The sequence below is a fragment of the Perca flavescens genome, chromosome 21 (genome assembly GCF_004354835.1).
Source record: "Perca flavescens isolate YP-PL-M2 chromosome 21, PFLA_1.0, whole genome shotgun sequence".
Classification (NCBI taxonomy): Eukaryota; Metazoa; Chordata; class Actinopteri; order Perciformes; family Percidae; genus Perca; species Perca flavescens.
In genome coordinates this window covers 1,837,916-1,864,266 of record NC_041351.1, presented here as the reverse complement: position 1 = coordinate 1,864,266, position 26,351 = coordinate 1,837,916, and the positions used below count along the sequence as shown (strand labels likewise).

Here is a 26,351-nt window from a genome sequence, read left to right as displayed (position 1 = left end):
ATAAGTTCTCCAGGTGTGTAATGAGTTCTCCAGGTGTGTGATAAGTTCTACAGGTGTGTAATAAGTTCTACAGGTGTTTAATAAGTTCTACAGGTGTGTAATGAGTTATATAGGTGTGTAATAAGTTCTACAGGTGTGTAATAAGTTCTACAGGTGTGTAATAAGTTCTACAGGTGTGTAATGAGTTCTCCAGGTGTGTAATGAGTTCTACAGGTGTGTGATAAGTTCTACAGGTGTTTAATAAGTTCTACAGGTGTGTAATAAGTTCTACAGGTGTTTAATAAGTTCTACAGGTGTGTAATGAGTTCTATAGGTGTGTAATAAGTTCTACAGGTGTGTAATAAGTTCTACAGGTGTGTAATAAGTTCTACAGGTGTGTAATGAGTTCTCCAGGTGTGTAATGAGTTCTACAGGTGTGTGATAAGTTCTACAGGTGTTTAATAAGTTCTACAGGTGTTTAATAAGTTCTACAGGTGTGTGATAAGTTCTACAGGTGTGTAATGAGTTCTATAGGTGTGTAATGAGTTCTCCAGGTGTGTGATAAGTTCTACAGGTGTGTAATAAGTTCTACAGGTGTGTAATGAGTTCTCCAGGTGTGTGATGAGTTCTCCAGGTGTGTGATGAGTTCTCCAGGTGTGTAATAAGTTCTACAGGTGTGTAATGAGTTCTACATGTGTTTAATGAGTTCTACAACTGTGTAATAAGTTCTACAGGTGTGTAATGAGTTGTACAGGTGTGTAGTAAGTTCTACAGGTGTGTAATGCGTTCTACAGGTGTGTAATATGTTCTACAGGTGTGTAGTAAGTTCTACAGGTGTGTACTAAGTTCTACACGTGTGTAGTAAGTTCTACAGGTGTGTAATGCGTTCTACAGGTGTGTAATATGTTCTACAGGTGTGTAGTAAGTTCTACAGGTGTGTAATGCGTTCTACAGGTGTGTAATATGTTCTACAGGTGTGTAGTAAGTTCTACAGGTGTGTAATAAGTTCTACACGTGTGTAGTAAGTTCTACAGGTGTGTAATGCGTTCTACAGGTGTGTAATATGTTCTACAGGTGTGCAATAAGTTCTACAGGTGTGTAATAAGTTCTACACGTGTGTAGTAAGTTCTACACGTGTGTAGTAAGTTCTACAGGTGTGTAATAAGTTCTACAGGTGTGTAATAAGTTACCTGCAGCCTCTTGATCTCCCTCAGAGCCTCGATGTGTTCCTTCCTCAGTCGCTCCATCTCCTCCAAATCCTCAGAGTCCGACAGAGACGCCTGCAGAGCATCCAACCAATCAGTCAGTTAGAAAGTCAGTCAGACAGACAGTCAGCCAGTCAGTCAGACAGACAGTCAGTCAGTCAGACAGACAGTCAATCAGTCAGGGTGCATTTCATCTATTAACCCTTGTGTTGTCTCTGGGTCAAATTTGACCCGTTTTGAATTTTTTTTTATAACAGAAATATGCGTTTCTTACAACCAAATCATCCCCCCCCCCAAAAAAAATGTATGCATGGATGTACGCTGTATGGAACCCATACAACATTCTTCGCAGGTAAAATTAATACCTCCATTGAATTTTGGTTGTTTTACTCTTACTTATTTTATAGCATTTGAAAAAAACATGTTTAAATGGTTTAAAACACTATCCTGACTAAACTTTGACGTAAACTGTGATCTACTCAACATCCTCTGATCTTAACTATTAGTCAAAATATTACATCATCTCTGCAATTTTTATCTAAAAAATGTGGTATAATTTCATTTCAAATAGGTACAGTTGAAACCAGATATTTACATACACTTCAGAAAAAAAACATAACTATGTATATAATAACTTGTATTTCTTTACTGTCATACATTAAATCAGAGTAAACCTTTTCTGTTTGAGATCAATACATATTAACATATATTTCAGAATCGAGCGAGGGAGAATTTTTATGTATTTGTTTTATCAACTTTCATCAAAGTCAGAAGTATACATACACTAAGTTTATTGTGTCTTTAAACAAAAAGAAAACTCCAGATGATTCCATTCTGAGCTTAAGAAGCTTCTGATTTAATTGAATTTAATTCTGGTTAATTGATTCCATTTGAGTTAATTGGTGGCACACCTATGGATGCATATAAAGGCACAGCTCAAACACAGAGCCTCTTTCTTTGACATCATGGGAAAATCAAGAGAAATCAACCAAGACATCAGGAAAAGAATTGTGGACCTCCACAAGTGTGGCTCATCCTTAGGTGCAATTTCCAGATGCCTGAAGGTCCCACGTTCATCTGTTCAGACAATAATACGCAAGTATAAAAAACATGGGAATGTACAACCATCATACCGCTCAGGAAGGAGACGGATTCTGAGTCCCAGAGTTTAAAATTTTTTGGTGCGAAATGTGCGAATCAATCCCAGGACAACAGCAAAAGACCTTGTGAAGATGCTAGCTGAAACTGGTAAGACAGTGTCATTATCCACAGTAAACGAGTCCTGTAGCACCATGAGCTAAAAGGTTACTCTGGGAGAAGAAAGCCATTACTTCAAAACCACCAAAGAAAAGCCAGATTACAGTTTGCAACTGCACATGGGGACAAAAATCTTAATTTCTGGAGACATGTCCTGTGGTCTGATGAAACAAAAATTGAACTGTTCGGCCATAATGATAAACGGTATATTTGGAGGAAAAAGGGCGAAGCTTTGAAGCCTCAGAACACCATCCAAACTGTGAAGTATGGGGGGTAGTATCATGTTGTGGGTCTGCTTTGCTGCAGAAGGGACTGGTGCACTTCACAAAATAGATGGCATCATGAGAAAATAAAATTTTGTGGATATATTGAAGCAACATCTGAAGACATCAGCCAGGAAGTTAAAGCTTTGGCGCAAATGGGTCTTCCACATGGACAATGACCCCAAGCATACCTCCAACTTAGTTACAAAGTGGCTTAAGGACAACAAAGTCAAGGTATTGGAGTGGCCATCACAAAGCCCTGATCTCAATCCCAGAGAACATTTGTGGGCGGCACTGAAAACGCGAGTGCGAGCAAGAAGGCCTACAACCCAGTTTGACCCAGGTACACCAGTTCTGTCCAGAGGAGTGGGCCAAAATTCCAGCAAACTATTGTAGAAAGCTTGTGGAAGGAAACCCAAAACGTTTGGCCCAAGTCAAACAGTTTCGGGGGAAATTCTATCAAATACTAAAGAAGTATGTATGTATGAAGACTTTGATGAAATTGATAAAAAATAAAATAAATAAATAAATTCTCCCTCACTCCATTCTGACATTTAACAAATGCAAAAAATATGTTAATATGTATTGATCTAAAACAGAAAGTTTACACTGATTTAATGTATGACAGTGAAGAAATAAAAGTTTGTGTTTTTTTTCTGAAGCGTATGTAAATATCTGGTTTCAACTGTATATTGACCATGAATAAAAAAAAAAAAAAAAAAAAAAGTGCCAAAGAAATTTCATTTTTAATTTTGACCCAGAAGGACAAGAAGTTCATGGTGTACGGGAAGAGCATAGTATAATTAAATAACACTTGCCTAATGGATACGTCTCTTGGCTGCTATCACGCGAGATCCCGTGAGATCCCACAAGATCACGCGAGATCACGCACAGAGCAAAACATCTATTGCCGGATGAGACTACTGGTAAAGAAGAATCAAGAAGCGAGTGACCAGCAGAAGCAGCTGCTGCAGCGCGAGGCGATAGGACAAGATGCCTCGTGAGATCTCGCAGGATCTCACGGGATCTCATGCAGCAGCAGCCGAGAGGAGTATTCATCAGGCAAGTTTATTCAAATTTAATCAAATTTTTTTCCTAACTTTTTTAAACTTTATGTTTTTTTTTTGTCATTTTATCCGTTTTTTTTGGTCACTTTTTTACATTTTTTTCCTGCGTTTTTGTAGCTGTTTCTAACATTTGTCACTTTTATTCAACGATCTATTGTCATAGTTCTGATATAGAAAGTTTTTGCAAACTTGAGGACAACAGGAAGGATAAAATCAGAGCAGACACACAAAAAAGCACCAAAATGTTGAAAAATACTTCAGAAAAAACAAAAACATTGGAAACAAATTTAAAAAAATAAACTGAAACTAGGAATTTTTTTTTTTATGTTGGAAAAGACTAAATATGTCAGATTATTTTTGAGAAAAAACTTAAAGAAAGCATCAAAAAACGTTGTATGAAGCCCAAAAAGATCTGGTGACACAGAGAAGCTAACGTCAGCTAACAAAACTAATCTCTGTGATGCTAAATATGTCTTTTAGCTGTGTCAATAGCTAACGTTAGCAACAGAACATATCAATGAATCATTTAAACATAACTTTTTATCCATCCGTGTGACGTTCACTACACGTTCAAACTAGGCCACGCCCCTTTAGGAAACAGGAAGTGAGGATAGTGAGGTGCTATCTTTAGTATAGTAAGTAAGTAAGTTACTAAACTTACTTACTAGTATAGATGGTCTTTGGTTTGTGTGTTCATGGAGAGGCATTATGCAGCATGGAGAGTTCTCTCTCTCAGGCTGGGATTGATTATTCTCTGACACTGTGTGAGAGGATCTTTTGCAGCCTGCTGATTGGACGGTTCACACATCAACAGATCGATGTCAGAGCGTCCTTATCGATGCGACTCTGAGCCACAGCACATTACATCACAGGATGACATCACAGGATGACACCGTTAACCCTCGTGTCGTCGAAATTTCAACATTTATTTGTTCTTTTTCTACACTTTTCTTGACATTTTTTGTCAATTTTATTCAAAAAAAATGTCACTCTTTTTTTCAATTTTTTTTTATAAAATTGTCACTTTTTCCAATATTTTTTTATTTTTTATTTTTTTTTAACAATTTTGTGTCACCTTTGGCAATGTTTTTGATGGGTTTTTTTTTGTCACTTTTTCTGTTTTTTCTTGGTCACTTTTATTTTTTATTTTTTTTATTTTATCAGAGCCTGGGTCTGTCCGAGGTTTCTTCCCAAGAGGGAGTTTTTCCTCGCCACTGTCGCACTGCTTGCTCTTGAGGGAATTACTGTAATTGTTGGAATTGTTGGGGCTTTGTAAATTATAGAGTGTGGTCTAGACCTACTCTATCTGTAAAGTGTCTCGAGATAACTCTTCATATGATTTGATACTATAAATAAAATTGAATTGAATTTTGTTTGTGTCAAAGTTTTAACAAGTTTTTTTGTAGCTTTTTCTGATGTTTATTTGGTCACTTTTTCCAGCGTTTAAAAAAAAATAAATAAAAAAATGTCTATATATTGTGGTGGATCACAGACTGTCAAAGTTTAGTCAGGACATATCAGGAATTGAAACCAATAAAACATTTTTTTAAATGGTATAACATTGAATAACCCGGCCAAAGATAATCATTATTTCTGTTTAAATGTGGTATGGCTTCTATACAACATACATCAAGGTTATTTTTTTTGGGCAATATGGTTCAAAGAAACCCGTATTTCTGATATTAAAAACTTTGAAAACGGGTGGTGGTGACCCAGCAGCAGCTGTGCAGTGAGCTCCTACCGGTGTGTTGGTGGGTGACTCCAACAAACTGGACAGCTCTTCAGACGTGAACCTCGAGCCCGGCTGAGCGAGGGCCAACTCATCCAGCTGAGGCCTCAACAGCTCCCTGATCTGGCTCTCAAAATCTGCACACACGAAACACACACAAGGTTATACAGACAGACAGACACACAGACAGACAGACCAACATACACACAAACACACACACATACAAACAAACACATACAGACAGACAGACACACACACACACACACATGCAAACACACACAAACACAGACAGACAGACAGACAGACAGACGGACACATGCAAACACACACACACAAACACAGACACATACAGACAAACAAACACACACACACACACACACAAACACGCACACACATACACACACAGACAGACAGACACACACACCTACAGACAAACACGCACACACACACACACACACACATACTCTCACACAGACACACACACACACACACATACTCACACACACTCTCACACACAAACACACACACACAGACAGACACACACACACACACACACACACCTACAGACAAACACGTACACACACACACACAGACACAGACACAGACAAACACACACACACCTTTCAAAACACAACAAATCTCAAGTCTTATTTGCGTTAAACAGATGTTCAAATGTACTCAGTTCTGCTGCTTTTAGTATTCTGCTAAAAAATACCCCAAATGTTTGTTGAATTTAAAACAAATAAAGGAACTCATTCTTTTAGTGAACAAATTGAACATTGAACTGAATGTAAAAAGCACCACAAAAGAAGAATGACAGTTAGCATTTCAAAGTGCAGTTTTGTGCAGAGTGTAGCAGCCTTTCCGCGGTGCATCGGTTGATACCGTTTTTTACTTTGGCTCTAATTTCAGAACCTTTACGTCATTTTTCAATACTTAAAACCAATGATCAAAATGCATTTTTCAAAACTCTAACACTTGTTTCAATTGCTTGGATACAATACACATAAACCTGAGATCATTTGTTCATTTGACAAAGATCAGCTGTTCAATGTGATAATATTTCATCATCATTCTTTAATGTAATGTACTACTGTTTACCAGACACTTTTTCCATGCTCCCATGTACTACCTTTACTGTAATGTACTACTGTTTACCAGACACTGTTACTATGGTCCCATGTACTACCTTTAAGACTATTTACAGTATAGACAGTACTGCACTGTATGGATTCAGGCCCTTGGAATTGCTTGTCCAATTCTCGTTACTGATGAATGAGATATATAATTTATATATACTTTATATATATATATATATATATATGGAATTATGTACCTAACAAAAAAGTGTGAAATAACTTAAAACATGTCTTATATTTTAGATTCTTCAAAGTAGCCACCCTTTGCTTTTTTTGATAACTCTGCAAACCCTTGGTGTTCTCTCAATGAGCTTCATGAGGTAGTCACCTGAAATGGTTTTACCTTCACAGGTGTGCCTTGTCAGGGTTAATTAGTGGAATTATTTCCCTTATTAATAAAAAAGCAAAGGGTGGCTACTTTGAAGAATCTAAAATATAAGACATGTTTTCAGTTATTTCACAATTTTTTGTTAAGTACATAATTCCATATGTGTTCATTCATAGTTTTGATGCCTTCAGTGAGAATCTACAATGTAAATAGTCATGAAAATAAAAAGGAAACACATTGAATGAGAAGGTGTGTCCAAACTTTTGGCCTGTACTGTACTGAAGAGAATCTCTCAACACAAACACACTGGCTGTTCAACATGAAGGTTAAAGTTCTTCTGTTTAATAAAATGTAGGGTTATGAAGGAGAGTCTTACCTGTGAAGGCCACGGTCCCTGCTGGATCCGCTCGTAGTCTGGACCTGAGCAACTGCTGCTGATCGTCTGTGGGCTTCAGACCAAGCAGATCCAGAGCCTGCACACACACACACACACACACACACACACACACACACACACACACACACACACAGATCAATGCACACACACACACACACACACACACACACACACACACACACAGATCAATGCACACAGTAGTGACGCCCCTGCTGTTCGACACCAAGTATAAATCTTTAAACAACTGTTTTATATGTACAAAGTGGGGGCCGACTGAAATGTAAAACTCCAAAGGTGCAAAACTGGCCCCCACAAATATAGACGTGCACGCACACACACACACACACACACACACACAGAGACAAACACACACACACACACAGATCCACAGACACACACACACAGAGACAAACACACACATATACACACACACAGACATACACACACACACACAGAGACAAACACACGCACGCACAGAGACAAACACACACACAAACACACATACACACACTCACAGACACACACATATACACACACACAGAGACAAACACAGACACACACACACACACACACACACACACACACACACACACACACACACACACACACACACACACACACACACACACACACACAGATCCACAGACACACACACACAGAGACAAACACACACATATACACACACACACACACACACACACACACACACACACAGAGACAAACACACGCACGCACAGAGACAAACACACACACAAACACACATACACACTCACAAACACACACATATACACACACACAGAGACAAACACAGACACACACTCACAAACACACACATATACACACAGAGACACACAGAGACAAACACAGACACACACACACACACACACACACACACACACGCACACACACACACACACACACACACACACACACACACACACAGACAAATACAGACACACACACACACACACACACACACACACACACACACACACACACACAGACACAGACACACACACACACACACACACACACACACACACACACACACACACACACACACACAGAGAGAAATACAGACACACACACACACACACAGATCAATCCACAGCGGTGATGCCACTGAAACAAACATTGACAAACAGCCACATGCTTGCTGTCACTCTCCAATAAAAACCCTTTACTGTATCTCCCACTTCCAGTTCGGTGACTCAGCGTTCAGATCCAAAAGGAGAAAGTCATTCTTCATCTTATCCCACAACAGTGATTACGAGACTTGGAGATATGAGGTTTTTTAGTGTTCTTTCCCAGCCTGGTCTCAGAGAATCCCATGAAATGATCACAAACTGTTAACAGCGCATTACACGGTGGTACGGCATGTGTGAAAATGAATGAATGAATGAATGAAAACAATGCCAAAGTAAAGTCAATCCAATCCAATCCACTTTATTTATATAGCACGATTTTAACAAACACAAGGTTTCCAAAGTGCTGCACAAAAGATAAAACAAAGTAAATAGATAACACAATAAAAGCAGAGGTACCCACTGTAAAATAAATGCAATAAAAAACGATTTAAATTGAATTAAAAAAGTAAACATCAATGAGTCAATGAGAAGATGACGTAGCATTACAGTTTTTCACAATCGCTATGACACTTTTTTCAATACTTTTAACAACTTTCCTAAACTCTTAACACAGTTAGCACAACATCCGTCTGTGTAGGCTATACCATTAACGCATTTCTTGTTGTTTGGACACAAAATGCATACAGTTAACACAAATTTAAAATGCTTGAACTTCTTTTACACACAAGCTCCACCAAAACCAAAACAATGGAAAATATGCATGCATTTACTAAACCCAACAAAACAAAAATGTAGAGAGGCTTCAAGAGAAACTGCAAAACACAATCTGTCTGTTGTATAAGGGCAGACCTGACTGTCACATGAAGTAATGCAGTTTCTGTAATTCCATCTGGAGTTAGAGTTTTGTATGATATTGTTCTATGATTGACTAAATGTTCCTGTTGGGAGAGAACATGTGTTAGTGTTTTGGAAGAATTATTTGATTTTGAGACATGTTTGCATTGTTTTGGTAAACACAGTGGATTGTGTTAGTGAATTATTGTATTTTGAAAATCAGTGTTGGAGTTTAGTTTACAATGTGTGATTTTGAGCATGAAATTAACTGTTTTGCCAATCGTGTTTTGTAGGTGGGTTGGTGCGTTAAGAGTTTAGGAAAGTTGTTAAAAGTATTGAAAAAAGTGTCATGGCTATCGTGAAAAACTGTAAGACCAACAACGGTAGCGAGTAGTTTGATTAAATCCACTTTACAGGCGAGGCGCAGTTCATCTCCAACGAGCCTATTGTGTATTTACTCTGTGTGCCAACTTTGCCTGAGCCACCTTCAGCCCCAACAAAACACAGCAACACATGAACTCTGCCATTTTATTATCGTGAGTTCACACGTTCACACGTCTCTGCTGATTGGTTATCACCTGTGACACAGCCAATAAACTAGAGACACACACACACCAAACCAGAGAAAACAACAAAGCAATAACAGTTGTACATGAAGCTATACTTTTTTAATGATGCAATGTTACTCAGCACTTTATCCAAATTAGAATATGTGTTATCCAATTAGTGTGAGAGTGGGGAAAGTGTGTTTTTATGTTATGGTTGGGATGTAATTGCAAGAAAAATGAGAGAGTGTTTGCTATGAATGATTAGTGAGATGTATTCATTATGTGTGTGTGTGTGTGTGTGTGTGTGTGTGTGTGTGTGTGTGTGTGTGTTTGCAATGAATGTGTTGTGAGATGAGTTGAGTTGAGTGGCTCTACAATTCAATTGTATTTAAATGCAATGACAATAAAGGCATTCAATTCAACATGCCGTTCAACACGGAAGTCATAGCAAAATGGTGAATAAAAATAAATCCACAGATTCCATTTGGGTCTGAATATCAGTTAATTTTCTGTTGATAAAGCAATCTATTATTTTGCTGTTTCAGCCCTAATACGTTCTGTAGGATCATGTTTCAGAAAAAAAACACACTGAGAACTGAAAGCTGTGGTGCAACAGAAAATTGCACACACACACACCCATACACACAGAGACAAACACACACACACAATCAAACACACACACACACACACACATGCACATACAAACACACACAGACAAACACACACAGACAAACACACACACACACACACACACACACACACACACACACACACACACACACAGATGCACACACACTCACACACCTGCTCCAGTTTCTCCAGTTTGAGGCGACAGCTGGTGTTGGGGGAACTTTTCCTGTGAGGATCCTGCTGTCTGCTGGCCGGCTCTGCAGACAGAGATACAGACAGATTAGATGCTTAAAACTGCACTTCATTAAGATTAATTAAAACAACGTGCAACATGTGCATCAGTAAACAACAATAAGGTCACAGCAACAGCAACATGTGGCCTGAACACAACAAGAACATCTTATCCAGTCAGTGGTTGCTATAAATGAGCTTTCAAAGTAAAAAAAAAAAAGGATTATAGATTGTTTTATAATCCAGATGTCCTCTTTTGTACTTTTTGTTTGCTTTATTCTGATATTCTGAGGACAGAAAACCACTGCAAAGAGACACAAAACAGCTACAAAGAGACACAAAACAGCTAAAAAGAGACAAAAAACTTCTCTTAAAGAGACACAATCCAGCTACAAAGAGACACAAAACAGCTACAAAGAGACAAAAAACTTCTCTTAAAGAGACACAATCCAGCTACAAAGAGACACAAAACAGCTACAAAGAGACACAAAACAGCTACAAAGAGACACAAAACAGCTACAAAGAGACACAAAACCACTGCAAAGAGACACAAAACAGCTACAAAGAGACACAAAACAGCTACAAAGAGACACAAAACAGCTACAAAGAGACACAAAACCACTGCAAAGTGACACAAAACAGCTACAAAGAGACACAAAACAGCTACAAAGAGACACAAAACAGCTACAAAGAGACACAAAACAGCTACAAAGAGACACAAAACCACTGCAAAGAGACACAAAACAGCTACAAAGAGACACAAAACAGCTACAAAGAGACACAAAACAGCTAAAAAGAGACAAAAAACTTCTCTTAAAGAGACACAATCCAGCTACAAAGAGACACAAAACAGCTACAAAGAGACACAAAACAGCTACAAAGAGACACAAACCCACTGCAAAGATACAAAACAGCCACAAGAGGACACAGAACCACTGCAAAGGAATGCAAAACAAGCACAAAGAGACCCAAAATATCCAATAAGGTAACAATAATGTAGGCTCAGTGTTTATTTCTAGGTTCTTGCTCCTTGTCGGAGGGGTGGGGGCCTTTTTGAGTTTGAATTTGAACGGCAGGATCTCCGTTGTCTAAATGTTACAGTTTTTTACGATCGCTATGACACCTAAACTCTTAACGCAGTTAGCACAACATCCGTCTGTGTAGGCTATACAATTAACACATTTCTTGTTGCTTTGACACAAAATGCATACAGTTAACACAAATTTAAAATGCTTGAACTTCTTTTACACACAAGCTCCACCAAAACCAAAACAATGGATCTTTACTGCCAAATTTACAAATGCTTTCACACTGTATGTCAGAACAGATAACATCATGTTCTTAACCTAACTTATAGGCTAAAGTCAAAGTGAACAGCTGATCATATTGTAAATTGAAACACAAATATATCCCCTGCATTTTATAAATGCATTTATTGAGACACAGCTGATTGAACACACTCAGGTGTTGAGATTCTTTCAATCCCATGATCATATGGTAGTACAGTAAAAGAGGACCTATTTGAACAATATACTGTAGATGAACACAGCAAATAAGAAAAATGCCTTCACGAGGAAGAGGAAGAGGAGTAGCAGGACAATTCTGTCTCTGTCTTCTTTTTTTCATAAACCATACATTCTATAAAGCTACTCTGAGATGGGTCAATCATTTTTTGTATTGAATCTCTGCAGCAAAAGAAACAAAATGGTGGCCAGGTTGGATCAGTGGATAGAGCAGGCGCACATATACTTGGAGATGTGGGCCTTGATGCAGAGGTCCAAACTTTCAAATCCAATTTATGACGATTTATTGCATGTTTTCCCCCTCTCTCTCTCTCTCTCTCTTTCTCTCCCCTTTCTCAACTAGCTGTCCTGTCGAATAAAGGTGGAAAAGCCCAAAAAATAATCTTTAAAAAAAGTTTTACTAAACCCAACAAAACAAAAATGTAGAGAGGCTTCAACAGAAACTGCAGTGCAAAACACAATCTATGATCAATACAATCACTATTGTCTGTTGTATAAGGGCAGACCTGACAGATTTTTGTATGATATTGTTCTATGATTAACTAAATGTTCCTGTTGTGAGAGAACATGTGTTAGTGTTTTGGAAGAATTATTTGATTTTGAGACATGATTGCATTGTTTTGGTAGACACAGTGTATTGTGTTAGTGAATTATTGTATTTTGAAAATCAGTGTTGGAGTTTAGTTTACAATGTGTGATTTTGAGCATGAAATTAAGTGTTTTGCCAATCGTGTGTTGTAGGTGTGTTGGTGCGTTAAGAGTTTAGGAAAGTTGTTAAAAGTATTGAAAAATTTGTCATAGCGATCGTGAAAAACTGTATTGGCACCGACTAGAGAAGCCGCCCAGCAGTAGTTTAACTCCATTACCATTGAGCTCATATTCACAGTGATGTTTTCTATTATTTATTACAGATTTGTAGATACACACCATGGTTTATTTCAGCGATGATGACGCTCTCTGGCGGAGAGGAGACACGTGTTGGCTCCGTTCTGGCTGGAGACACTCGCACCTGCAAACATTACCACAACATATTAAAATGGTTTGATGAAGGGTGTGCTCACGTGTGTGTAGAGAAAGTGAAGATGTGCAGACATTACAGAAAACATGAGCAATAAATTAAGACAATCCTGAAGAATATATTCTCCTAAAATGCTCTTCAGGTATCAAGGAACTTAATTATTTAAAGCCTTGCTAGCATTACAATCAAAGAATGCATCTTTTTGATGTGTTTGCAATACTTTGTTTTATGACTTTACAACTGCAAAACTAATGCTAATGTTATGGTTTCAGCATTTTGCCTTGGTTTTGTGCTATTTATGTTGCTTCTTTGTAGTTTTCTGTATGTTGTATGTATGTTTTTGTTGGTTATTCTGTATTGTGTAGGTTTTGGTTAATTCCTGTCTTCTCTGTTGTGTTTCACCTGTTGTCTCACCTGTTCCTGATTTACTCCTTACCTCATGTATTTAGGGTCTGTGTTCCCTTTGTCACAAATCCTCAGTTTGAACCTTCTCCTGCCTGCTTGCCTGCTCTACCTGCATTTGGGTCCTCTACCTTCCACTCACCATAACAGCTAACTTGCTAAAACTAAGGTGGAATCTATGGCAGCACATGAAAAATCCCGGAAATGAAACATCGTCGATATGTACTATAGTTACATAGTTATAGTAGTTGGCAGGCAACCTAGTTCAAGTGTGGTTCAAGTCCTGGTGATTAGATTAATTTTATTTAAAAACGGGACAATGCACAAGTTAACATTAACCTTGTGTAAGAACAAGGAGAGATGCATTGTGCCAGGTTGTAGCACAAGTGCTATTTTCCGCCCGTAGTCCCAACAGATCATTAACACAATAAAAATTCGATTTTATCCTTGTTTGTTTTAGGTAATCACATTTTATTACTGACAATTTGGCTAATATCTTCCAGACAACCAGACCTTCTTCTTCTCCTGTCTCCCACCACCACCATCTTGAGGTGTGTTTAGGGGGTGGGGAGAGGTGGTCAACAGTAGCACATTTCAAATTAGAAATGAATCAAATTATTGGTTGCATTTAAAGCAGGAAGTTTCACATCTAATCAGAGTAATCATGTAAACACATAAAGCAATGACAATGCACAGGCAATTTACTGATATCCCTGCATTCATGGTCTTGAAATAAAATCCAGAGCCCTTTTTATCTGAGACCAAGACAAGACCGATTAAAAATCCAGTCGATTCTGAGACGAAACCGAGACCTTTCAAAAGTAGTCTCGAGACCAATAATAATAATAATTAAAGCTGCGAGCAGCGATGGACGGGCCCTCGCGCCTCTGTGCGCGTCGGGGTTACCGCCGGACTCCGCTCCTTGCGACCGTGCATTTGCGCGGCACTCAGACGCCGCAAATTGTCACCAATGAAAAGGTCACTCCCCGCCGAGTTCAACGATACCTGACACAAGACTCTACGTCATACGGTTGATTAGCTGTGAAAAGGGGCGTGGCTAATGCATAGGGGGCGGGTCAAACCATCACCAATGAAGAAGGAAGTCTCTGCTGAGTTCAATGATACCTCACACAAGACTCTACCTTAGATGGGTCAGCATTTATTAAAAAGGGCGTGGCTCCAACATAGGGGGCGGGCCAAACCATCACCAATGAATAAGGAAGTCTCTGAGTTCATTGATACCTCACACAACGGTCTATCTTAAATGGTTCAAATTTTAAGAAAGGGGGCGGGGCTTAAGCATAAGGGGCGGGTCAAACCATCACCAATGAAGAAAGAAGTCTCTGCTGAGTTCAATGACACCTCACACAAGACTCTACCTTAAACGGTTCAAATGTTATGAAAGGGGGCGTGGCCTGAGTAAGTATCACATGTAGACCATTCTGAGTTTCATGTAAATTGGATGTTTGTCATATAAGGCGCATTTCCTGTGGCCAGGGGGGGGCGCTATGACCAAAAGTCAATTTTGGCCTGTAGGTGTCCTCAGGCCTGGACCCTTGTCCATCGTGAGAAATTTCGGGCAGATACGACAACGTACACTGAAGTTACAACAACTTCTTTGTTCATCGCTAAACACTCAAAATGGCCGCCACGCCACGCCCACACCGTCTGACGAAAAGTTTTTCTTTCAATAACTTTTCATCGTTAAGGTGTTGGGATGGTACAGACCAAGTTTGAAGTCCATCGGATGAAATCTCTAGGAGGAGTTCGTTAAAGTATAGCACCTTGACATTTAGGCCTACTTCCTGTTGCCACTAGGGGGCGCTATGACTTTAAGTAAATATCGGCCTTTATTTGTCCTCAGGGTTGGACTCTTATGAATCCTGAAAAGTTTCGAGGTAATCGGACAACGTACGCTCGAGTTACACCCACTTCCTGTTTCGGCGGCGAAACGCACAAAATGGCTGCCCCGCCACGGTCACACCCTATGACGAAAAGTTTTTCTTTTAACAACTTTTCATCTTTAACGTCTTAAGACGGCACAGACCGAGTTTGAAGTTGATCGGATGAAATCTCTAGGAGGAGTTTGTTAAAGTACGACATGTGGAAATGGCCAAAATCGCACTGACCTAATCGCATCCTGTTGGGTTTAGGGTATGGCTCTAATGAAGGTTTTTGTACATCTTGACATGTTACATATGTGTACCAAGTTTCGTGAGTCTACGTAAAACGCACTGCAGGGGCTCAATTTTCTTAACTTTCTAGGGGGCGCTAGCGAGCCATTTTTGTGCACCTATTCCCGAAACCCTTAAAATACGTAAATTTTCACCAGAATTGATGCAACCGCCGAATTTGGTGAGTTTTTCAATATGTTAAGCCCCTCAAAAAGCCAATTCATTTGACGGGAAAATAATAGAAACAATAATTCCTTCAGTTTCAATAGGGCCTTCGCCGCTGTCGGCGCTCGGGTCCTAATAATACATTTTATTTGTATTGCACTTTACATTTACAGCAATCTCAAAGTGCTACAGAGCATATAATAATATAAAAAAGGTCAATGCCAAATAGTTAAAAAGGAAAACCTATGGTTAGATCCCTGCAGTCCTGATGCTGTGCATCGGAGTGTAAATGTGTGTGAATGTTTACCTGATGAGCAGGTGCCACCTTGTACGGCAGCCTCGGCCACAGTGTATGAATGTGTGTGAATGGTGAATGGTTCCTGTACTATGTTGAAGCTCTTTGAATAGTGGTTAAGACTAGAAAAGCGCTCTATAACAACAGTCAATTTAAGTTTAAAGATTTTATCCTTGTGTGGATCTCTGGGCTGTACTGAAGCACACACCTGGGTGACATTAACAGCTGGCAGAGTCTCACAGGCAGGGTTTCGGCTGGAGGTGATCTTGGTGACCACGGCCGGCTGTGGAGGCACGGCGCCCAGAGCCGGGGCCCTGGTGTGGGGTCCACCTCCACCTCCACAACCGGACATCGGCAAGGAGATGGGGCTGTGAGGCCCGCTGCTGGAGCTGGAGGATGACCCCCTTCTGATGAAGGCAATTTCCACCGTGGGGTCCGGTCTAAAACACAGGACAGGAAGATGTTTTGAAATGTGATCAGTGGAGCATTTTAAACAAAGAAAATAAGACCATTAGACCCCGTTTACACACAAACGAAGAATTCTCCTCTGAAAACAAGTCTTTCTAAAAAACTCCGGCCAGAGTGGAGATTTTGGAAAACTTTGTTTCCACGTTCGTTTTTTCGGGATTCTGATTGGCTAATGTGGGCTTGAGCTTCTCGTTACACCGCCACCTACAGGTTTGGGGTGCTCTTGACTGCATTGACGGCACATATATATATATATATATATATATATATATATATATATATATATATATACGGGGACGTGTAAAGGAACAGTTTTCTGAAAACTGACAGCTGTGCACGATGATATTTTTGAAAATGGAGAGGTTGAAATGTCAGGTTTGGATGTATACCTGACATGTCATCAGCATAAAGTTGAGCACAACAGTTTAATTAAAAATGTATGGTAAATTATTCATACGGATAAAAAGGAAGTGGTCCCAATGCTGAGTCCTTATTTTATTTCCTTCTTTGTTTTATTGTGTCAAGGCAGTAATGTAAAAATGTACTATATACTTTATGAATGTGCAACATGACTTCGCGTAAACATACACACCCACTTTCTTAAGCCAATTGGCATGTTATCTGTACACATTTTGAGCTATCTACATGTATGTCTACGCTGTATACAGCAGACGTAAACATACACACAACTTGGCGTGTTATCGTGAGAATCGTGGACATGCGGGACCTGATCCCCGGTCTCCTGGGTGAAAGTCCTGTGTTGTTTGACCCATCCTCCACCCTGACCAACCTCCCTACACGGATTTTCGTCCTTTCATATTACTCACTACGGCATGAATTCACACGCAATGGCAAGGTAATGTAAAGGAGCTTGCACACAACCGCCAACAAACTCCAACAAACTCCAACAGTTGGGTCAATGTGAGCCGGCCGTCTGTGTTTGTTGCCGTTTGTTGGATGGAGTTGGTAGAGTTTGTCATGTCCAGTCTGGTCTGGTGGAGTTGGTAGAGTTGGACATGTGCAGTCTGGTCTGGTGGAGTTGGTAGAGTTGGACATGTGCAGTCTGGTCTGGTGGAGTTGGTAGAGTTGGACATGTGCAGTCTGGTCTGGTGGAGTTGGTAGAGTTGGACATGTGCAGTCTGGTCTGGTGGAGTTGGTAGAGTTTGACATGTCCAGTCTGGTCTGGTGGAGTTGGTAGAGTTGGACATGTGTAGTCTGGTCTGGTGGAGTTGGTAGAGTTGGACATGTCCAGTCTGGTCTGGTGGAGTTGGTAGAGTTGGACATGTGCAGTCTGGTCTGGTGGAGTTGGTAGAGTTGGACATGTGCAGTCTGGTCTGGTGGAGTTGGTAGAGTTTGACATGTCCAGTCAGGTCTGGTGGAGTTGGTAGAGTTTGACATGTCCAGTCAGGTCTGGTGGAGTTGGTAGAGTTGGACATGTGCAGTCTGGTCTGGTGGAGTTGGTAGAGTTTGACATGTCCAGTCTGGTCTGGTGGAGTTGGAGAATGTCGGACCAATGTCGCCCATTCTCCAACAAATGGAAACATTCTAACAGCTCGAAATTATGTCTCTAAAATGGGTGTTTTTTCTGGCAATTAGTGGAGTAACCATAGTGAGTAATTCCTCACTCGCTTGAGGAGCAAAACGGGCAAAATTCACAAAAGCTGGAGTATCTTCTGAGCAAAGTTCTTGACACAAGTTAGGATAGACACCCTGTTTTGCATGACCCAATATCCAAGGTTTACACCACAGTCTCCTCCTGGCTCGTCTTGATTGCCGTCTCTCCTGTACACGGCTACCAGCATTACAGGCCAGGTAGACCAGAGCTACTTTGGGCACATTCAACAAGGTCTCCACTTCATCCATGTTATATTCAACCAAAACTCAAAGGAGAAAAGGTAGGACTAGGTGACCAAAGCCAGTCTTGTCTCTTACTATCTGGGCAGTGTGGACTGGCAGTTGGTTTTATGAACATTATAAAGACAACCAACTGACAACTGCCAACTTAACAATGTTGGAGTTTGTTGGTATTTGTTGGAGCGGTGTGCAAACTCCTTAAGTAAATGGAGGCCAAACAGCGTTGATAAACACGCTAAAAAGCGATTATTCATCTTGATAACACGCCAATAACGGCATACGAATTGGCATGTCATACATACGTCACTTCATGACATCAGTCTGGAATGTGACTGATTGTATTTCATGCTGCTAGAATTGAAATGAAAACTAAAGTAAATAGTCTCCAGGTGTGTTGGACCTGAGTTTGGTGCGAGTCAGGATGCTCCTGGCTTCCTCATACGTCACTCCGATCAGGGACTCTTTGTTAATGGACACCAACTGGTCCCCGACCTGCAGCCTGCCGTCCTGAAACGGCACAAATACACAGAGACATTCAGATCGTGGTGTTAAACAGGTCAACTGATCAACTGAGACTGATAGAAATAGTCAGTGGTGGAATGTTTCTAAGTACATTTACTGTTCTTTTCATACAACTTTATACTTCTATTACGCTACATTATGCATACATTTTCAATGCACGACTTTTTTAGAGTGTAGTATTAGTGTTTTTACTTAAGTAAAGGATCTGAAAACTTCACAGCTGGAAATGGTATACAGTGCCTGACAAAAGTCTTGTCGCTTATCTAAGTTGTAGGAACAACAAATAATAACTTGGCTTGTAGTTGATCAATTGGAATCAGAAATGGCTTATATGAAAAGCAAAGGCTTCTGGATTATGCTTATTATACCAAAATAAAGTATTGTATTATTCATTGAGTTTTATAATTGAATTAGGACAGAAATGTCAGATTTGGCTTGGACAAAAGTCTTGTCGCATACAAAAACACAGTAATGTACGGAAGAAATTATATTTTATTTTGAATACACAAACATGCTACAATAACATCAGAGCATACGTAAAGTCATGGTGCCTTGGGGAAAAGAAAATGAGCTTGGAGGATTACATCCATACGTCTCGGCAATGACTCAAATAACTTATTGATGAAGTCATCTGGAATAGCAAAGAAAGCCGACTTGCAGGACTCCCAGAGTTCATCAAGATTCTTTGGTTTCATCTTCCAAGCCTCCTCCTTCATACCTTAACCCAGACATGCTCAATAATGTTCATGTCTGGTTACTGGGTTGGCCAATCCTGAAGCACCTTGACCTTCTTCGCTTTCAGGAACTTTGATGTGGAGGCTGAAGTATGACAAGGAGCGCCATCCTGCTGAAGAATTTGCCCTTTCTTGTGGTTTGGAATGTAATGGGCAGCAAGAAGTTGTTGATACTTCAGGCTGTTGATGTTGCCACCCACTCTGCAGATCTCTCGCACACCCCCATACTGGATGTAACCCCAAACCATGATTTCTCCTCCACCAAACTTGACTGTTTTCTGGGTGAATCTTGGGTCCATGCGGGTTCCGGCAGGTCTTCTGCAGTATTTGCGGCAATTGGGATGCAAATCAACCTTCTGCCACTTTTCCACCGTCCATCCTTTCACCGAGCTGTGGGCCTTTGCAAATGCAGCACAATTTTTTTAGTTGTCTTCTGTTTAATGCTAGTTTATGAGCATTAATTCGGCAATGGAGACCACTGCGTGAGAGAATTCGACCAACTGTTCTTATAGATACAGGGGTTTCTGGTGGCCAGCCCAGAAAAAGGGCCGGCCCTGGACTGTCGGAGCCACAAACTGTCCTCTCAAACAGTTGTCTTACGGGGTCTGCCTGACCTGGGCTTGTCATGAACTTCACCAGTTTCTTTAAATCTTTTTCTTATCCTTTCCACTTGACGTTTGGATACATTAAAGATGTCTGCCACCTCAGCAGCAGACTTGGTCTTCAGGCTCTTGATGAGCACTTTGGTCAGGTTGCACTTCACATGAAGGTGTGGTGTGCTGGAGTTCTTTTTATACACACCCGGGAATGTGTTAATTACAGTATTTGTCACAGGTGAAGCTCTAATCTTGGATTGGTTGAATCATTTAAAGACACGACAAGACTTTTGTCCAAGCCAAATCTGACCTTTCTGTCCTAATTCAATGATAAAACTCATTGAATGATACAAGACTTTATTTTGGTATAATAAGCATAATCCAGAAGCCTTTGCATTTCATATAAGCCCTTTCTGATTCCAATTGATCAACTACAAGTCAAGTTATTATTTGTTGTTCCTACAACTTAGATAAGCGACAAGACTTTTGTCAGGGGCTGTATACTTCTGAGTACATTTACCCTTTTATACTGTAAATGTAAAATCTGAATTTTGTACCAGTCAAAGGCATGAGTTTGAGTACAAAAGTACAAAATTCGAAACGTGATGACATAAAAACAGGTATGATGAAGATCAACACAACATATTTGTCTTCAGAATGGACTCCACTCTGCATCAGCCAACCTGCTTGCTGCCCCCTCACAGCGAGGGAGAACTAATCACTCAATGAAATCCCAACCGTTCGCTGTCCTGGATCCTAAATGGTGGAATGCGCTCCCTATTGACATCAGGATGGCCGAAAGCCTACGCGTCAGCAGAAGGAAGCATCACCAAGTGCAACGTTTTAAACTTAATGAAAGACTTGGATATCAACAGGTTTTTGGATATGCACAGACATTGCAACGCCAAACCATTTCAAGATGTTTTTAAATGAATAAAAACTTTTTTTTCCCACATATTTTGCATTAATATAAAAATCCTTCTTTAATGGATGCATGTAAACTGAAATATTAATGGAATATTCACCTCCACCGACCTACGGCGGACTCTACGCTGTAGCCTGATGCGATCCTCTCGAAAGATTTAACAACATGTTGCGGTGACGCACGTCTTGTCTTGGTAGCGTTGCATTTCCCCCCCCCAAACTTATTTCCTGGTTCTCCTTCTCCATAAACAACATGAGATCAAGGAGAGGGTTATCTTTTCCTGCTCCAGATCTCCCACCGCGGTCAGAAAGAACAGAGGCGACTCTTTGGTTTCTCTCACTAGGACTCTAGACTCACTACTCACTCTGGAGATAATCACCTTCACTCTCTCACTCTCTCTACCACACACACGCACATGCACACATGCACACACACAAACACACACACGCACACACACAGATGCACACACACATGCACACACACAAACACATACACACACACACACACACACACACACACACACACACATGCACATGCACACACACACACACACACACACACACACACACACAGATGCACACACCTGCACACACACGCAAACACACGCACACACACGCACACACACACACACACACACACACACGCACATATACACACACACACCCACACACATATACACACACATGCACACACGCACACACACATGCACTTGCACACACGCACGCACACACACACATGCACACACACACGCACTCGCATACACACACACATGCACACAAGCACGCACGCACACACACACGCACTCACATACACACACATGCACACACACACGCACACATACACACACACACACACACACTAAACGTACGTAAACTAAGGCATAAGCTCTGCTTGGAGCTTCCGCAGAACTATAAATCACGCTTTAGTCTGAATGTCTATTTTGTAATTTCAAAATATGTGATTGTAAACTTTTGGTGTCACGTTTGAAAGGTGATTATTTTTGTGTTTTTCATTTAATCATTTTCATAAGTAAGGTTGCAGCAAAAAAACACTTTTAGTGAAATGAAAATCCAAATGACGACAACACTTGAAGGGTGCAGTGAGGGCACTGACCTTCTGCGAGTCTCCTCCAGGCACTATTTCCTGAATTAACACCATTGGTCCTTCTGGCCGGTTAGCTCCGCCCTTGATGACGAGCCCCAGGCCTGTTCCCTTGGCAACACATATCAACTGAATGACACTGTCGCTGGGGAGAGAAAGAGAGAGACAGAGAGAACGACACTAAGCATGATTAAAAACCACAAAGCCACATTCAATCCCACCGTGGCATAATCTCTAACCCTTCTCTTCCTCTATCTCGTCTGCCTACACTTCTCTTTGAAAGTGCTGAAACTGCTTCTTACTATTTTTAGCTGTTGCTGCAGAAATACAATTTATATAACCACCTTCCAAAAAGACAAAATAATACCTCCAGAGCATGGGCGGATTATGGGACAATGGACCCCTGGGCACAGAAATGTTAGAGGCCCCCCCAACCTGTCTACAGGAACAAGAGTCTACTTTTAGACATTTCATGTCCCTTTTGTGGTGGCTTTGCATCTGTTTTTAGTCGTCTTACATTTACTCTTTAGCATTTCGTAGTAATATTTTGGCCTTTTCTCGACCATACATACAGTATGTACGTTCTCTGTCCTTTTGTTTTAGGGAGGCACGACAACGATTGGCCCCAATAAACTATCAGCCGATAGAAGGATTTTTTTTACATTACTAAATTTACTATAATTTCAGTTAAAGGTCCCATGACATGGTGCTCTTTGGATGCTTTTATATAGACCTTAGTGGTCCCCTAATACTGTATCTGAAGTCTCTTTTATATAGACCTTAGTGGTCCCCTAATACTGTATCTGAAGTCTCTTTTATATAGACCTCAGTGGTCTCCTAATACTGTATCTGAAGTCTCTTTTATATAGACCTTAGTGGTCCCCTAATACTGTATCTGAAGTCTCTTTTATATAGACCTTGACCAACTGCCACTTTCCTCGTTTGAAAGCAATGATGATGATGATGATCTCTCTTTCATGGGTGGACCAAATTCTCTGGGTGGGCAAAGCAGAGAAAGGTGAGGTAACCTTGCTCCTTATGACCTCATAAGGAGAAGATTCCTGATTGGTCCATCTGAGCTTTCATTTTCTCAAAGGCAGAGCAGGATACCCAGGGCTCGGTTTACACCTATCACCATTTCTAGCCACTGGGGGACCATAGGCAGGCTGGGGGAACTCATATTAATGTTAAAAAACCTCATAAAGTGAAATTGTCATGCAATGGGACCTTTAATCGTCAATGCCAATGTTTGGATTAAGTAAGTAAGTAGTAAGTAAAGTTTATTTATTACATTAAAACAAATAAAAAGCACAATAAATCACATTAAATAATAATAAAACACAAAAGCCAAAAAATAAATAGTAATACAGTCGATAACGTGGCTTAACGAACGCCTGACTAAAAAAGATGCGTCTTTAGATGCGTTTTAAAGATTTCAACAGAGGCTGTTACTCTTAAAACATCCGGCAAAGCGTTCAACAGACTAGGAGCGACTCTGTCACATAGTAACTTAAGCTGTCAAATAGCCTAAATTTAGTGAACTAGAAAGAATATAGTTTTCCTCTGAGAGTAAAAGCAGTATAAAGTATACATGAATAAGAAAAAGTTAAATTAAATACTATTAATATACTAAATAAGTAAAGTAGCCAACTAGAATGTGGAATACTTAACCTTTGTGTTACCTTCTGGTCATCAATGCAACCTTTTGGGGTTTTTATGCGTCAAAATATGGACGTTTTAATCACTTTTTACAACTTTTTCTGTCTTTCGACGTTTTTTTCCTGCGTTTTGGAAGCTTTTCCCGACATTTTTGTCACTATATTCAACGTTTTTGGTTCTTTTTTCTATGCTCTTTTGTTGTTACCTTTAGTTTGCAGCTCACTACAGGAGCAGCCAGTAAGCCCTGACCTGCTGGCAACATAATGATGTACAGAACAGGCCTTGCTTGATAATCCATAAGAACAGAGATGAAGTTATTTCCGTAAATGTGCTGCAGCCGATGCGTCCTACCTGAAGGCGTGCGTGGGGGTGTGCGCTGTGTAAGGGGAGGCATGGGTGTAGGCGGTGACCCCATCTTTAGGACTGAGAAGCTGGGGGCTCTCCGATCTAGAGGAGGAGGAGGACGAGGCTGTGTCTGTCGGCTTCCCTGAGCAGAGCCGACAGAAGAATAAAGGGAGAAGGAAATAGAAAGAGAGTGGGAAGAGGTGGATGATGGGACAGATGGAGGTAGAGAAAAATGAGAACACAGCTTCAATCAGATCACTTTTTCTCCTGTGGCATGAAACAAAAATCTGAGAATAAAAGTGGTGTCTTGTATCACTATTTCTGTGGGGACACCTCTAAACCCTGAGAAAAGAAGAGACTTTCCTCACATCTAATGGTTGTAGTCGTAGCCCAGTTCATCTTGTCTCTGAGCTTTTTGAGTGTAATATACAGTATGTATTATCTGCTGTAGCTTTTCCAACGTTTTAGACACATATGGTGTTATTAATGGTCCAAAATGATGTCCAATTGCTTCTTTTTTAATTGAAAAAACGTTTCTTGAAGGATGACCCCTAAACCCGCCACCAAATACGTGCACAAGTCTTTGATAAAGTTAGGGTACACAGAGCATACTGTATTTAGAAAGTTAGGATCTTCATGCAAAGTGAGGACCTTTATACAAAGCAAGGACCTTTATGCAAAGTGATAATGTTTTTGTAAAGTGAGGATATTTTTGTAAAGTGAGGACCTTTAAGTAAAGCAAGGACCTTTATGCAAAGTGAGGACTTTTATGCAAAGTGAGGACCTTTATGCAAAGCTAGGACCTTTATGCAAAGTGAGGACCTTTATGCAAAGTGAGGACCTTTTTGTAAAATGAGGACCTTTATGAAAAGTGAGGACTTTTATGAAAAGTGAGAACCTTATTGCAAAGTGAGGACCTTTTTGCAAAGATAGGACCTTCCAAAGTGAGGACCTTTATGCAAAGTGAGGATCTTCTAAAGTGAGGACCTTTATGCTTCTTCAAAGGAGTCAGGAGTCTTTTAGGTTTAAGGTCAGAATCAGGTTCAGGGATAGTGGCTGATAAATGTCCTCCAAGTCCCCACAGGTGTAGAAGTGTTAATGTGTCAGCTTTTTTGTGTAGGTGTTTCACCTGTATGGAGCTGAGTAGGAGAGATTCGTCCTGGAGCTGTGATGTAATTAGAGCCGTACTTTTCCATCAGCTCAGCAAACTCCCTCCTGAATGACACACACACACACACACACACACACACACACACACACACACACACACACAGGTTACTTTACATTCAAAGTGAGATACATAAAATGAGTCTTGCCTTCTTTCTCATGTTAAAAATCATAAAAGGTTGTTCAACTGTGAAACTTCTTCACTTCCAGTGGTTTTATTTCTTTACTAAACCATAAATCAGAACGTAGAACAAGTTTTATTTAGTTATTACAGTTGAGGTAGATGGTTTCCAATGTGTGAGTGTATGTCTCCCTCACATGGACGCAGAGGAAACGTGCTTACTGCATCACTGTGTTATCTGGATAGGGATCCAATTGGCTGTTAATTCCTTTCAAATAGGATCTGCACGCACACTGAGACAAACACCCGGAGGTCAGGAGTCACACTCATCCCCTGGCTGACCTTTTGTTTTTGCAAAAGCATTGAGAGATAAACTTTAACTCTTTGAACTTTGCACTAGAAACGCTCCGCCAGCACCTACATAGGTATTTATGCTTACTGTGATGTCATTTCTTGGAGTATCTTCATGTGTTTCATCTCCCTAAAACCGGTACAACCTAAGCTAAAAGGTTATGCAAGTTAATAAACCATTATATAATTAATTTATCACAACTTGTGTCATAAGTAAAGAAAAATATTAAAATCCG

General features: G+C 40.2%; 1 protein-coding gene across 1 annotated transcript in view; it reads right to left on the bottom strand.

Moving 5' to 3' along the window:
• The window catches only part of stxbp4 (syntaxin binding protein 4), a 54,605-nt gene that overhangs the window by 9,008 nt on the left and 19,246 nt on the right, over positions 1–26,351 (bottom strand). Inside the window, exons 7-17 of the mRNA XM_028568502.1 lie at positions 24,483–24,618; positions 22,485–22,617; positions 20,536–20,637; positions 19,898–20,248; positions 18,995–19,101; positions 16,481–16,712; positions 13,146–13,227; positions 10,639–10,721; positions 7,344–7,440; positions 5,513–5,637; positions 1,170–1,259 (exon numbers count right to left, since the gene is read on the bottom strand). Of these exons, the coding sequence (XP_028424303.1) occupies positions 1,170–1,259; positions 5,513–5,637; positions 7,344–7,440; positions 10,639–10,721; positions 13,146–13,227; positions 16,481–16,712; positions 18,995–19,101; positions 19,898–20,248; positions 20,536–20,637; positions 22,485–22,617; positions 24,483–24,618 (1,538 nt within the window). The remainder of the gene's footprint in view (positions 1–1,169; positions 1,260–5,512; positions 5,638–7,343; positions 7,441–10,638; positions 10,722–13,145; positions 13,228–16,480; positions 16,713–18,994; positions 19,102–19,897; positions 20,249–20,535; positions 20,638–22,484; positions 22,618–24,482; positions 24,619–26,351) is intronic.